The 15,988-nt window shown below is 39.5% G+C and overlaps 1 protein-coding gene across 4 annotated transcripts in view; it reads left to right on the top strand.

Moving 5' to 3' along the window:
- The window catches only part of LOC122561187 (G protein-coupled receptor kinase 5-like), a 231,184-nt gene that overhangs the window by 58,537 nt on the left and 156,659 nt on the right, over nucleotides 1–15,988 (top strand). For all 4 annotated transcript variants that reach the window (XM_043712718.1, XM_043712717.1, XM_043712719.1 and 1 more), the window contains exon 2: nucleotides 14,324–14,419. In XM_043712718.1, the coding sequence (XP_043568653.1) occupies nucleotides 14,324–14,419 (96 nt within the window). The remainder of the gene's footprint in view (nucleotides 1–14,323; nucleotides 14,420–15,988) is intronic.

The raw sequence follows: 15,988 nt of genomic DNA, 5'->3' as shown, positions 1-15,988 counted from the left end.
CAGTAACACATGGAATTCACTGCTCAGGATTTTGGTTCTTGCTAACTGTTAGTGAGTATGCCTTGCTAAAACCTGTAAGTGATGTTGAGCTTACAAAAAGATGCAATGCAGAAGGAGTTGTTGAATGCTGAAAGAAAATCTGCTAGATGGTGCTACACAAATAGCTTCCAAATAAAGGTACACACCTGTCATTTACGGTCTCATTCATCATTCCCTAGGAACTGTGTGCAACGTCAACAAATGCTTATTTTACTAGTTCAAGTCAATAGTATTTGGGTTTTTTTTATCAGTTGAAGCATGGAGTGTAAGTGTAAGGAACTAGAATCACAAAGGTTGCAGCACAAGAGATACCATTCACTTTTCAAATTCTTACCACTCTCCTAGAGTCATAGAGGCGTACAGCATGGAAACAGACCCTTCGGTCCAACTCCATGCTGACCAGATATCCCAACCCAATCTAGTCCCAAGTGCCAGTACCCGGCCCATATCCCTCCAAATCCATCCTATTCATATATCCATTCAGATGCCTTTTAAATGTTGCAATTGTACCAACCTCTACCACTTCCTCTGACAGCATGTTACCACCCTCTGCGTGAAAAAGTTGCCCCTTAGATCTCTTTTATATCTTTCCCCTTTCACCCTAACCCTGTGCCCTCTAGTTCTGGACTCCCCCACCCCAGGGAAAAGATCTTGTCTATTTACCCTATCTGTACTGCTCATGATTTTATAAACCTCTCTAAAGTCACCCCTTAGCCTCCAGTGCTCCAGGGAAAACAGCCCCAGCCTATTCAACCTCTCCCTATAGCTCAAATCCTCCAACCCTGGCAACATCCTTGTCAATCTTTTCTGAACCTTTTCAAGTTTCACAAACATCCTTCCGATAGGAACGAGACCAGAATTGCAGGCAATATTCCACCTGCTGGTTTCATTTGGCTAGCTCTACTCCCTTGCCATTTTTTGTGTATTGCTACAATATACTTCCACTTGCTGGTTCTTTTGGAAATAATTGATTGAATCTGCTTCATTACTGTCTTCAGACAGGGAAATCAACTCATTACCTCTTGCAGCATTTGGATGGCTGTTTTTCTCAGATTGTTTGGTTCTTCTGCCAGTCACTTTAATCTGTATTTTCTGGTTCTTGACTATTTGCCAATGGGGATGGGTTTCTCTCCATTGACTCTGTCTACAGCTGTCAAGAATTGCCTCCTGTAAGGTTAAGCACTAGAGCTGTTTTGGCACTTCATTATATGGGATATTTTATGAAAAGGGTATTAAAACAAGGTATGTCATACATTGTTTATTCACCTGGATGATAGCAGGAATGAGAAACTTCAGTTACGAAGATTCACTTGGGAAGGCTGTGAACATGTCAAAAGGTTTCATTGGAAATATGCAGGGATATGTTGGAGCTGGTAACAGAGTGAACAAATAAGATATGAGGAACACTTCTACCTTTCACTAAGATCGTGGCTGATCTTTGTGTTTTGAATTAAACATTCCCATCAACTCCAGATCATCTTCGATTCTAGTTAAACAAGAGTATTTGGTCTACTTCAGAACTTAAATATATTCCGTCATCCACAAAGAAATTCCCTTACCTTTATCTAAAAGGGCCACCCATAATTTTAAAAACATGTTCTCTAGTTCTGGACTCACCCACAAGAGAAAACATCTTTTTCATGCCCACCTTGTCAAGACTATTCAGCATCTTTCAAACTTGAATCAAATCTCCCTCTTTTAAGCTCCAAATCGAGCAATACCAGGCTATCCAGTCTTTTGTCGTAAGACGATCTCAGCAGTCATTGATCCAACCCCTCAAGGATCATGTGTCCTGCATGTGGCAATGTCTAAAGGTAACATATTGGACCTGCCTGACATTTATGAATCTTTTGAAACAGACTGTTGGAAATAAGTCATCTTTGATCTAAAAGGACTGCTAGGGAAGAGAATTTGAGGTATTGGGGCAGATTTCACGGGAGTATGTTATATAGCTTTTATTAAGATTGAAAAATGTTGATTAGAAATTGAAGTTGTGTAGAGCAGGGAATAGTCATGTATTTGGACTGGTGTTTTTCCCATTGAAGATGGTATATGGTGCTCCCCAAGGATAAGTGCTTGGACCACTGCAATCTCTTTAGTAAATAGAAATGGCAGATATTGGAACTGAGTAAGTTAGCATCTGCCTATGATATTGATCTTGAAAGTGTGACAAACATTATGGATGATCCAATTGGCTGCAGTATAGAAAGGCAATACATAATATGTAACAGAGTGGACAGACAAGTGACAGAGGTTAATGCAGGGAGTTATGAAGTGAGTGTCAATAGATATGGGGCTGGAGAAGCATCAGAGGAGGAAGAAAGTCGACATTTCAGGCTGGGAACCTTCTTCAGGACAATGAAATGATGTGTTTTGGCAGAAGGGGTAATAAAAGACAGGTTTTAGTTAATGAGACCCCTCTAAATTATGCAGGAACATAGGGATTTGGGACTTATGTACACAGTTCCTTAAAGATTTTGTGAAATGTTGGGAGAGTAGTTAGCAAAATAGATGGAATCTTGAGCCTAATAATTGAGGTCTCGAGTCCAAAAGCAGGGAGGTTGTGCTGAACCCTTTATCAAACCCTGGATAGGCCACAATTCGAATATCCAGTTCAGGTCACCACACTTTAGAAAAGATACGTGAAGATCCCCAAGAAGGGGGGTAGAGAAATTTACTTCAGTACTTCCAGACATTCAAAAATTTAGGTTAATTTGGAGAAGCTGAAGGTATACTGCAAATTAGATTGAAGTAGATTTGATGGGATTTTGACAGGTTTAGAAAACAATAAACAATTTCTATTAGCTATGGTAAAACTAGTAAAAGGCCACAGATTTAAGGGTTGGTTAAGAGGGAGGGATGTGAAGAAGAATACTTTTGCGCAGCGAATGGTAAAGATCTGGAATTCTCTCTGAGGGTGGTGAAAGTGGAGATAATGTTTTCCGCAGGACATTGGGCTATTTGAGAGGAATAAACTTGCAGCTCTGTGAGATTAGAACAAGTACAGTGGATTGGCAGGTTTGCTCCACGGAGGGTCAGTATGGAAGTGATTGGCTGAATGGCTTCCTTAGATTCACCAATTGTATATAAGGAAAGTTGTCAAAAGTATGGATTCTTTTGCATCAGGGAACATTTGTGATAAAGGCAGTTGTATCTTTTAGAAAAAATGTGGGTAGCTATTTGAAAGTAGTGGGCCCAAGGAGATCTTGAACAATGGGATTTTCAATACTTAAGTCAAGTTGCAATGAGCAAAACTAGTTCCTTTTGCTTTTTATTCAAAATTTCTTTGCTTTTGAATCTGTGAACTCCAAAACGCGCAAGTCATTCCTGTTGCCGGTGTAACTTATTTTCAAGATATGACACTTTTAATAATTTTATACTTGAGTTGTGTTTTAATTATTTTTCTTTAAATGTTTATTCATCATTTTCAAAAAGAACTAAAATTTATCAAAAGCATTTATTACAGAGAAGCATATGGATTATTATTTGGGGGAAGAAAATGGTTGTAGCCTCTTAGCCCAAGATTCTAATTGCAGCCTAATGTTATAGGATAAGGGTCACACTTTTGAAGTAAGAGGCAGTATGTATGAGGGGCAAAAGAAAGAAATCTTAATATATCATTTCGGAATTATTTACAAATTAATCCACTGCAAGTTCAGATGCCTCTGCCCCATGAAAAGAATTGCCTTGAATACTTCCATTATTATCTTTTGCATTTTTCTGATTATTAATTTGTAGTATGTCAATTTAAGGCAGAATATTTGATATAATTGATCAGTGAACTTCATCTGTTATTCTGGATGCTAAGCAGCTCCCCAGCAGTCTGCCCGACAGTGTCAGGTTGGAATTTAACAAATCATTATTTCTGATAAGGCCTACACACGTTCCTAATGTGGGAATTATAAATTGTCTATTATCTTGTTTTACAAGCAATGTGACTAGTAAGCAGTTAGAGCTAAACAAATTGGCTAAAAATTATGTTTTGCTAATTCTACATGATATTGGTTACATTTTTCTTAATTTTGAAATATTATTTCAACTTTAACATTATTGAAGTACTCTTTTACCATCTTCTGCTCCAGCAATGTTTTTCTAAGGAGTGGTAGGAACCTTGTTATCTGATAACCAATTTATTTCCTGTTGAATTCAAGTAGTATTCTCTAAAATTGAGCTGTTAATTCATCATTATTGACCCTCTTATCTGCAAGAATATCCTGAATTGCAACTGACAGGAAATTAATTTAAATGAGGATTTTTTTGTGTGTGTTGTTTAAGTGGATGTGGTTTGTGGCTAGCTTCTTTACCAGGTTGCATTAGCAGATAGATTTTCATGCAGGTATGCAAGGTTTTGTTTTGCTTCATTAATCACCTCTTTTCTGAACGGTTACGTGAGAGGATTTGAAAGAGTTAACGTTCAGATATGACCGGAAAGCAAGCCTAGGTAACTGCGAGGAATTGCATAGATGTGTTTTTCAGCAACTTGCTTAGGAAAATAAATTATCAAAATTTGATAGGCTCATGTGCTGTTATAGAAGACTAGATTTTTACAGCACTATGGAGACTCTGTACTTTCAAACTGACAGCTGGAACTGGATGTTTTTGAGTCCTGTCTCCATCTCCGATTGGAAGCCATTTCACCGGTGATGGAAAGGAGGTGAGAAGTTCCTGAATTGACTAGGATATTTGAGAATACTAGATAGTTCATTAGATGAAAATTGCTTTGTTGGAAGTGAACCCAATTTGTGGGAATCGTTGCTTTATTGGTAGTTCATAAAAGCACTGAATGTTTGATGTGGTGAATTTAATTGCTACTGCTTAACCTAAAACTTAATGACACTAGAGGTCACATGACTAAGGCAAGTCAGAACATGGTGTACAAATTATTCATCCAAGCATTCACTCCTTTCAATAAAAGAATAAACAATTATATGCACAACCATTTACAGTTTACAATTTTCTCACTATAGCTGGTCAATAAATAAAAGTATCATTCATGAGCAAAACTGCATTAATTCTAGTTTGTCTCACTTTTGTAAATATCTGTTATTGCATACAAAATCTTTGAATAGTACAGGTCTCCTGATGGTACACATTGTTGGTTTTTCATCTGGTATCAGCTCATTGCTGCATTGATGTTCCTTAACTGGGGAATGTCATCCCAGTGCTTTTGCTAGGGTAATTTGTAATTTATTGCCCTTACTGTAAAGCACCTGTAACATTGTCTTAATCAGCTGCTCTGGGCAATCCTCCATCACTGATAATGGGTTTGGTTGGTTTACTTAATTTTCGATCACCATGTTGGTGAGATTCGCCAGGAACTTCCTGTCTGAGCCACTTCTTTGGTGTTGTGAGCCCTTTTGCTCTGGATGTACAACACAGTGATGTAAGCTTATTCCATCATAGCAGCAGAGACAAAGCTTTTCAATGTGACGACGGTGAATCACAGTTGGCTATTCACATGTTAACCCATAATTGTTTGTAACTACTTGAGTATCTTGGACAGAGACTCATCTGTGCCACAGCAGAGGTATGTACCAAGACTGTCCCAATTGATTTTCCACTATCATCCATTACAAGGGTCAATCAACTCCCATTGTTAGAGTAAACAGGTTGTGAATTTCATGCAGCATTGGATTCAGGAATAGTCACTTGTGCTCACATTGAATGCATCCTCCTGTTGTGCTGTCTTCTTCTCATGAGGCATGTGCTCCCCTCCTCCAGGTTTTTGATCTTGCTCATTGCCTGCACCTTTTGAACCAAAATCTGTCGGCCCCAGTTGCAGGAACAGAGTATGACTTCTTCAGCTACTGTCTAGTGCTGCAACATTCTATCAGGACGGCAAATAAGGCTTCAAGCTTCATTCATCATTACACGTAACCTGTATGTCCTCTCATATAGGATTTGAATCTAGTTCACCACCAACCATTGATGAAAGGTCTGAACGAATACAGTGTGGCCTAGCACACATTCTTGTCATGCCAGAATTCCATGTTGTACTCTCGATTACCCCAAAATTCTGCTGCCCTGCTCCCTCTGAGACAAGCATGTCTGTGATGACAGGATGCTGCGGTAAAGATGGTAGACAAGGCACAACTGGATTCTGGTGCCGGAGTAGATGGGAGATGGAAGGGCAGAGGTTCTTCAAGTAGCATCCAACTGTCAGCCCTTGAGACATGATGTTTTTGGGATTTAATGCGAAGTGTGAGCACTATCTGATGCTGCCATCTCCATGGCTGGACAGTGTGCACAGGATTAGGAATGTTGAAAAGAGTTGTCGGAGACAAGGCTGGCCCACGTAATGTGTCGCAGATGAAATATTGCCCTTACAGTCAAACACTGTCCATGTTGTTCCCTCAAAACTGCTTTCTACTACACAGGCACACTTCTGTCTAGCTCCCCTCTCCTGGCTGCAGGCAAATGCAGAAACCCTTCTTCCTGCAGCCACTTGAACAGCAGAGCCTCTTTCTCCATCACCCCATTCCTCCCCAGCTTTGCTGCACCCGCTCTATCCCGCACCCCACTGACGTGAATCTGAATGCCACCAGCCTGATCCCCTCAACTTGAATCAGAGTGGCACCAGGCCTTCAATGCCTCCCAATCAGTAGTTGGCAACCATTTTCCTGCCAAAAAAGTATCAGTCAGTGCAGACCAGTGTCCCACTTTCTGAATATACTGCACACAGGCACCAAAGATGCTCAGGCAGAGCAGGAGGAGTTTGAGTAGTCTCCCAGGCACTGCTGGGAGTAATCCAGGGCAAAGGCATCTTTGGAAATTGTGGGACAATCCTGTCAAATACAGGACGGTTGGTCACCCAGCATTCTGTTTTCTAACATTTCTCCTTTGGGTAACAGTCTTTAAGCTCTTTGAACATCCGAGAGGAGGATATGCTGATGAGGGTCAAGCAAATGTTTTAATCAAATGCTTTCAGATATGTCACTCACCTCTGTGGCCAGTAGGACTTCAACACAGTGTTTCTGGCCCAGAGGTAGGGCCATTTCTGTGACATTACAAGAGCCACCTCCTAAGAGTTATATTTGACGTATAATTCTGGTACTTTAACAGTCTCCCTTCTGAAAACCATGATTGATCCCAAGTCAATCATAAAATGTATTTGGTGTTCTGGTCAGGGTTGTTACACAGCTGAATGCCAGTCGTTAATACTGCAGCAAAGGCCTGAAAGGATGTGCAAATATCAACTTTCTCACTTTCTACCTGCCAAAGGAAGTGCAGTGCAACTGTTAATGTCAACTTATTGACTTGTAGAAATCAAATGAAACTGAACCATTAAGAAAATGAATACTGGTACCATTCTGAAATGCACAATAACATGCTGGATGTATATATCAGGAGCCAATGAGAAATGTGGATGAATAATTGTCTTGGTGACTTTTCATCAGCACGAGTACAAGTACTTGGCAGAACTAAACAGAACAAGGCAGGGAGTGTGGAGAAGCAAACCAGGTAAATGTCAAGAATACAAATCAGCTAACTTTCACGCAGAATTTACCAATGGATTTAGTTATCTATAATTGTATTTAATATTCTGAAAAGACATGTGAAGGGCTATATACTGTTCATATATGATCTATTAGATTTTTGAAAAGCATAGGTGCAGAACAAGTTAATCCTGACTCCAGCGAGGGAGGGAAAGCAGCAAATTGTGAATATGAAAACTTGGCAGCAAGATGACTGCTGACTGATAGTTAGGGTTTCCACATTAAATGCTGGATGTATTGGTATTTAAGTATGGATGGTCAAATGTATTTTTAAAAAAACCATCAAATTCATCACTTGAAATAGAGCAAAGATGTATATTTTTTAAAAAAAAAGACAACTCCATCCTTCTGCAATGGTAAACCGATATCATTTTACCATTTGCACTGTATTTGAAAGTGGAATGTTTTAATGTAGTAATTATGAGCTATGTTTCTGAATTTCTGAAACTACAGTTATATTACTGTAAATAACTTCATTTTAGATAAATATGATTAATATGATATAAAAATTGAAGATGTGAATATAAAACATTAGCTAGTGATTTCTTCACTTCATCTCCCCTCTGTTGACCACTGTATTGATTCATTCCTGTGATATGCTTTCACGTGCAAACTTTTTTCCCATTCCCATCTTGAATCAGTAACTACCCCCATCATTTCTCTGTGTAGGTCACTGGAGCAGGAGCTCTAGCTAAATTTCATGACTGATACAGGAACAGTGAAGCCAATTAGAATGCTTTATTAGCTCAACTAAATTATTGTTAACTAAGTAAGAACCAAAAGAACTGTGAACGCTGTAAATCAGAAGCATAAACAAGTTGCTGGAAAAGCTCAGCATGTCTGGCAGCATCTGTGAAGAGGAATCAAAGTTAACATTTCTGTTCCGGTCATCCTTCCTCAGAACCGGACCCAAAGCATTGACTTTGATTTATCTTCACAGATGCTGCCAGACCTGCTGAGCTCTTTCAGCAACTTCTGTTTTTGTTAGTGTTAACTAACTCTTTGTATAGACATTAGACTTGGAAGCTTTCCAGTTTTTTTTCAATGGAGAAACTGAGAGCCATCTGGGGAGCTAAATTCTTCATTCTGCCTAAAGGATTTATCAGCATGGTCGTCTGATAACTGTTGGAAGTGACTGCTGACTGATGAGAGATGCTGCATTTCATTGAATAATACAAGTTTTATTGTAAGGATTCTTATGCCAGGATAGATGTTGTTTGTATTTGTATAGATATATTTTCCTGTGATATTAAAAACTAAGTATGTTCACAATTCTTGTGAAGTAGCTGAAGGAAATTAATGAAGCCATGAGTATTCAATGCAGACATAGGAACATGTAAATTAAGAGGAGGAATGGTTCATTTGACCCCTCAAGTCAGCTGTACCATTTGGTAAGGTTATAATTGATCTGATTGTGCCCTCGACTCCAGTTTAAAACTTAACCCTAATACCCTTAGATTCTTGAATGACAAGGGACTCAATGTAACTCAGCCTTAAATATGTTCAGAATTCCTGTCTCCTTCACTGTCTGGGGAAGTAACTTGCACAAATCTACAAGCTTTCACAAAAAAGTCTCCTAATTTTTATCTTAAATGGAGACCATTTACTTGTAGGCAGTGTTCCCTAGGTCTTGTCTCTCCCACAAAAGAAAACATACTTTCAGCATCCACCCTAAAAGTCCCCTTGAGCACTTATTTGTTTCAGTAGATCTCTTTCCATTCATGGAGACTCAATCTGTCAAACATTTTCTCTTCAGATAGCCCCTTCATCTCGAGAGCAGTTGAGTGAACATGTTCTAAACTGCTCCGAATACAATTATATCCTGTAAAAGATGAGACCAGACTGTACAGAGTGCCATAAATGTGGTCACACCAATTCCTCACACAACTGTAGCAAAACCTCCTTGCATTTGCATTCCATTCCCCTTTGAATCATAGAGTCCTACAGCACGGAGATAGGCTCTTTGGTCCAAACTGATCCATACTGACCAAAATGTCCATCCATGGTAACCCCATTTCCATGCACTTGGCCCATATCCTTCTAAACCTTTCCTATCCAAATATTTATCTAAATGCCTTTTAAACGTTGTTGATGTACCCATCTCAACCACTTCCGCTGGCAGCTCATTCCATATGCGTACCACCTCTGTGTTTTTAAAAAAAAAGTTGTCGAGGTTCCCTTTTATTCTTTCCTCTCTAACCTTAAACTAATGCCCTCTAGTCCTCGATTCCCCAATCCTAAGAAAAAGACAGTACATTCACCCGCTTCTTGCCTCTCATAATCTTACATATTTCTATAAGATCCCCCCTCAGTCTCCTATGCTCTAAAGAAAAAAAACTCCTCGCTTGTCCAATCTCTCCCTATAACACAAATCGTTGAGTCCAGGCAGCATCCATGTAAATTTCTTCTGCCCTCTTTGCAGTTTAATAACATCCTTCCAAAGCAAGGTGACTAAAACTGATACTCCAAGTGCGGCCTTATCAATGTCCTGTACAGCTGCAACATAACTTCACAATTTGTATAATCACTGCCCTGACCGATGAAAGCCAGTGTGCCAAAAGCCACCTTCATTGCTCTGTCTACCTGTGACTCTACTTTCAGAGAACCGTGAACCTGAATTCCAAGATCCCTCTGTTCCACTACATTCCTTAAGGCCCCACCGTTCACCATGAAACTCCTATTATGATTTGACTTTACAAAATGCAAGACCTCACACTTACCCTATAGTAAACTCCATTTGCCATTTCTCGGTCCACTTCCCCAGCTGCTCAATGTCCTGCTGCAATTTCTGATAACCTTCCTGTCTATCCACGATACTGCCTATTTTAGTGTCATCTGCAAACTTATTAATCATGCCTTGGACATTCTCATCCAAATCATTGATATAGATAACAAATAGTAATGGGCCCAGCACCGACTCCCGAGGCAATCCACTACTCTCTCAACCTATTTTATCCATCTCCTGTTGTTATTAGCTTGCAAATATTTTACCCATGCTGCAATGTTACCCCCCATATCATGGACTCTTATTCTGTAGAGTAAGGTTTGATGTGACACCTTGCCACCGTTATGGAAATCCAAATATGACACGTTCACAGGTTCTCCTTTAGTCCTCAAAGGACTGTAATAAACCAATCAAACACAATAAGCCTTTCACAAGCCCATGTTAACTCTGCCTGAATGCATTAAGGTTTCCCATATACCTTTCATAACGCTATTATATTATCTCCATAATTGCTATAAACATTTTCTCTGACAGATGTTGAGCTTTTTAATAATTTCTAGCTTTTTGCCTGCTATTTTTTTGAATAGACAAGTTACATTCACGATTTCATTATTTCCAATCCCACGTGAGCTTTCCAGAATGTAGGCAATTTTGAATGAAACCAAATCTATCTCAGCAGCCACTACTTTTAGGCTGGTGTCCAGCAGGGCCATGTGATTTGTAAGCTTTTAGTTCTAATGGTTTTCCATGGTGATTGTGGTTGTTTTAATTCCCTTTTCTCCATTTCAACTTTTGGTTCACAACTATTTCTGGGATGTTATTTTGTGTTTACTACAGTGGAGACAGGTTCAAAATGTCTGGTCAGCTTATCTTCTATTCCCATATTTTCCTTTGTTAATTCCCTGACACTTTCTCTAGAGGATGAGCACTCACTTTAATTATCATTTTTCTTTCTAAATGTCTGTCAAAACTCTTGCTGTTTTTATTTTCAGCTGGTTTTCCTCTCCAATTCTAATTTCTCTTTCCTTGTTTATGTCTTGGACATACTATAAAAAAGAAAATCCTCTCACCTGTCTTTATGGGATTACCTGCTGCCTTGTTCAATTTGACACAGTCTCTAAATTCCTCATGATTTGGAGATGCTGGTGTTGGACTGGGGTGTACAAAGTTAAAAATCACAACACCAGGTTATAGTCCAACAGGTTTAATTGGAAGCACTAGCTTTCGGAGCGCCGCTCCTTCCATCAGGTGGGGAGCGACGCTCCGAAAGCTAGTGTGCTTCCAATTAAACCTGTTGGGCTATAACCTGGTGTTGTGTGATTTTTAACTTTAAGTTCCTCAGTTACCTACAAAGAGTGCAATTTTAAAACAAAATTCTGCAGATTGAAACAAACAGAGGAAATGCTGGACAAACTCAACAGACCAGTTCAGAAACACCTCTGAAGAAGTCATTTTGGACTCAAGACGTCAACTCTGTTTCTGTCTCCATGATGATGCCAGACCTGCTGAGTTTTTCCAGTACTTCCTTTTTATCACAGCACATCCTGCCTCTCTAGAGTCTTTCCTTCTCACTGAAATGTATGTTTGCCAAGTGTTATAAAATACCTCTGCAAATGTCTGCTACTACAACTCTACTCTTCTATCAGTTAACCTAATTTCCCAGTTCCCTTTCCCTCATCTGCAGTAAGAAATGGTGTTCTTTAGCACATCAAAAAGTTGTGATCTCAGCAAAGGCTAATTTCTTGTCATTTGGCTGTAAAGAATTTGAGTATTTGTTGAAGAACTATAGATTTGGCCAAAGCTTTAGAAGCACACTCATCAGAACATTTGCAAGAATGCTAATACAAAGAAGACCAATGTTTTATACTGTATGAGAAGTGAATGCTGATTGCTAAATGGATTCTGGTAGAAGTATGGCCACCTGATGAGTGTGACATGAGAATCCTCAAAAAACAATACAAAGGTTAGCTTGATTCAGTAAATTGTTCCAGTAATTTAGAAACATAGAAAGTAGGAGAAGGAGTGCAATGGCAATTGCTTCTCAATGCCAGGGATCTGGGTTTGATTCGAGCCTTGGGTGACTGTGTGGAGTTTGCACGTTCTCCGGTGTCTGCATGGGTTTCAATTTAGTGCTGTCTGCAGTTCAAAGATGTGCAGGTTAGGTGAATTGGCCACGCTAAATTGTCCGTAGTGTCCAGGCTGCATGGCTAATATGAAGTTATGGGAATAGGGTAGTGATTTGGTTGTGACGCTGTTTGGAGGGGTGGGGAAAACCCAATGGGCCAAATGGCCCCCCCCCTCTGCAGTGTTGGGATTCTATGCATAGGCAACACAGGTGCTTAAGTTTGCTCTGCCATTCAATATAATCATAGCTAGTGATCAAGATTTCCAGTTGTTGCAAACACTTCCTGTGTTTACTCTGCCTACTTTTAGAATTTTATAGGTTTCTATGAGATCTCCACTCATTCTTCTAAACCCCAGTGGAAATAATTGTAACTGATCCGGTCTCTGTCAGTCCTGCTATCCCAGGAATCAGACTAGTAAACCTTTGTTTTACTCTCTGCATTGCCACAACAACCATTCTCAGTTGTGGTCTCACCAGGGTCCTGCACAATTGCAGAAAAACATCCCTGCTCTCATATTTGAATTTGCTTGCTATGAATGCCAACTTGCCATTTGCCTAATAGCTTTGACAAAGGGTCAGATCGACTCGAAACGTCAGCTCTTTTCTCACCTTACAGATGCTGCCATACCTGCTGAGATTTTCCAGCATTTTCTGTTTTTTGCTATTTGCCTTCACTGCCTGCCATACCTCGATGCTTACTTTCAGTGACTGGTATACAAGGATACCCAGGTGCCCCTCCCCATTGAACCTCCCAATTTACCAATCTATCATCGTTCTGATAACAATCTGCCTTCCTATTTTTGCTGCCAAAGTGGATAGCCTTACAGTTATCTACTTTATACTTTATTTGCCATGCATTTGCACACTCATTCAACTTGTCCAAATTGCACTGAATCTCTGCATCCTCCTCACAGTTCACCCTCTCACCCAGCTTTGTGTCATCTGCAAACTTTAAAATATTACATTAATCTTCATCTAAATCATTATACTATGTTATGAATAGTATAGGGGTCCAAGCAATGATCCCTGCAATATCCCAAGTCACTGCCTGCCAATCAGTAAAGACTTTTTCATTTCTATTCCCTTTCCTGTCTGCCTATCAGTTCTCTATCCATGTCAATACACTAACGTCAATCCCATGTGCTTTAATTTTGTATGCTAATCTCTTATCTGGGACCTTACTGTAGAAAAACTGAGCTCCATTACCAAAAAGAGGCTGGGTGGCCTTTAAAAAAAATCCTTACATCATATAATACTTTGCACAACCACCAGCCATCCCAAAGTGCTTTGCAGCCAATGAAAACATTTGAAATGTAACCACAATTGTCATATAGGATTTGCAATAACACCTATAAGCAGCAGTGTGATAATAACCAGTAATTTATTCTTTTCTCAAGTTCGTTGTGGAATCAGTTTTGGCCAGGACACCCAGAGGAAGCTTCTCTAATCCTTCACAAAGTAGTGTCATGGAATCTTTTACATTTACTCAAACAGGCAACTAGAGTCTTGGTTTAGCATCTCATTTAAAAGACATTTTATACTAAAAGACATACTCCCTTAATACTGGCACAAGAATGACAGCCTTGATTTTTTTTTTTCTGTACTCCTACTCCAGAGTCACTGCATGAAGTTCAACAAGTTTTCTCAGTTAATATTTTGAATTGTAGAAATTTTAGGAGTGATTAGTAGTTCATTGAGAAAGTGATAGAACATACATTTCTGCTGGCAATTGTCTCTTGGTCTCAATTTAGCCAGGAATGAAGGAGAAAGTAACAGCCAAGTCACTCTGTGCAAGTATTTAGAAAAATAGTGTTGCTGCATAGAGAGATCTACAAGGATAATGGAAAGAAGCTCACAATTTTTGAAAGTAACTTTGTTTAAAAATGACTAAGCTCCTTTGTTTTGTGTTTGTGTCTCAAAATCTTTCTCTTTGCGTAGGTGGTGGCGGAAAGCGCAAGGGTAAAAGTAAAAAGTGGAAAGAAATATTGAGGTTTCCTCATGTGAGCCAATGTGAAGATCAAAGGAAATCAATAGGTGAGTAACGTATCAGAAACCTTTGCCTTATTTGTGCAAAAGCTACAGTTGAACGTTTACCATGCACAAGCAGTTTTGGTGAAAACACAAACTGACAGGAAACCTTTCCTCTTCAAGCAAGCAAAGAATGGAACAGGTTTTTAATTGTTAGTCTATTAGCTGCTCTGTCAAAATGGAGTAAGATATTCAGATGTTACTGTCTAATTTGGTCAAGTGTAATTTAAGTCCTTTTAATTTGGGTTTAGACATTCCACTTTTCCCTAGCAAAGCATGCTCACCAATACTGTTTCCAGATTTACATCATGCAAATGCAGTTAAATGGTTCTATTTACACATGTGGTGAAGCTCACTTGTGAGAAACAGGGGCAAGGGGCCACATTTTTGTACTGTGAATTTAGGCAAAGTGGTTCAGACCCATCTACATATGAGAAACAGACCCAGTCCCTATATTGTGTGAAAAAGCTTAACAGTACAAATTAGGAAACTAGACTTTATAAACTGCAAAATTGGGTTGAGAGGTGGCAAATGGAGTTCAATGCAGCTAAATGTGAGGTGATGCACTTTGGGAACAATAACAGGAAGGCAGAGTACTGGGTCAATGGAAAGATTCTTGATAGTGTGGATGTGCAGAGGGATCTTGGAGTCTATGTGCATAGATCCCTGAAAGTTGCCACCCAGGTGGATAGTGCTGTTAAGAAGGCATATGGTGTGTTAGGTTTCATTTGTAGAGGGATTGAGTTCCAGGACTGCAATATCATGCTGCAGCTATGCAAAACACTGGTGCGGCGACACTTGGAATATTGTGTACAGTTCTGGTCGCCCCATTATAGGAAGGATGTGGAAGCATTGGAAAAGGTGCAGAGGAGATTTACCAGGATGTTGCCTGGTCTGGAGGAAAGGTCTTATGAGGAAAGGCTGAGAGACTTGGGTCTGTTCTCATTGGAAAGAAGGCGGCTAAGGGGGGGATTTGATAGAGACATACAAGATGATCAGAGGATTAGGTAGGGTAGACAATGAAAGACTTTTTCCTAGGATGATGATGTCAGCTTGTACGAGAGGGCATAACTACAAATTGAGGGGTGATAGATTTAAGACAGATGTCAGAGGCAGGTTCTTTACGCAGAGAGTGGTATGGGCGTGGAATGCCCTGCCTGCTCATGTAGTCAACCCAGCCACATTAGGGAGATTTAAACAATCCTTAGATAAGCACATGAATGATTTTGGGATAGTGTAGAGGGGTGAGCTGAGAATAGTTCACAGGTCAGTGCAACATCGAGGGACAAAGGGCATGTTCTGTTCTGTATTGTTCTATGTTCTATAAATAGAGATCAAAATAGACAGTTGATAGATTCAATGTAATATATAGCCAAGTCTTTGCTTCCATTAGATTTTGAACATTGATTTTGTTTTGGTCCCTATGCCTGTTATTTACACTAGTGGATCTCCAGTGACACTACTCCTTGGCTATTATACCCCAATAGCTTATATTGGAGGATACCAAAGTCACAAGACAGAACAAGTCAAATTTCATTTTTTTTAAGTTAGTTATTTCAACTATGTCTGGAGATT

This window comes from Chiloscyllium plagiosum, chromosome 22, assembly GCF_004010195.1.
Source record: "Chiloscyllium plagiosum isolate BGI_BamShark_2017 chromosome 22, ASM401019v2, whole genome shotgun sequence".
Taxonomy (NCBI): Eukaryota; Metazoa; Chordata; class Chondrichthyes; order Orectolobiformes; family Hemiscylliidae; genus Chiloscyllium; species Chiloscyllium plagiosum.
This window is presented reverse-complemented; position numbering and strand designations above follow the sequence as displayed.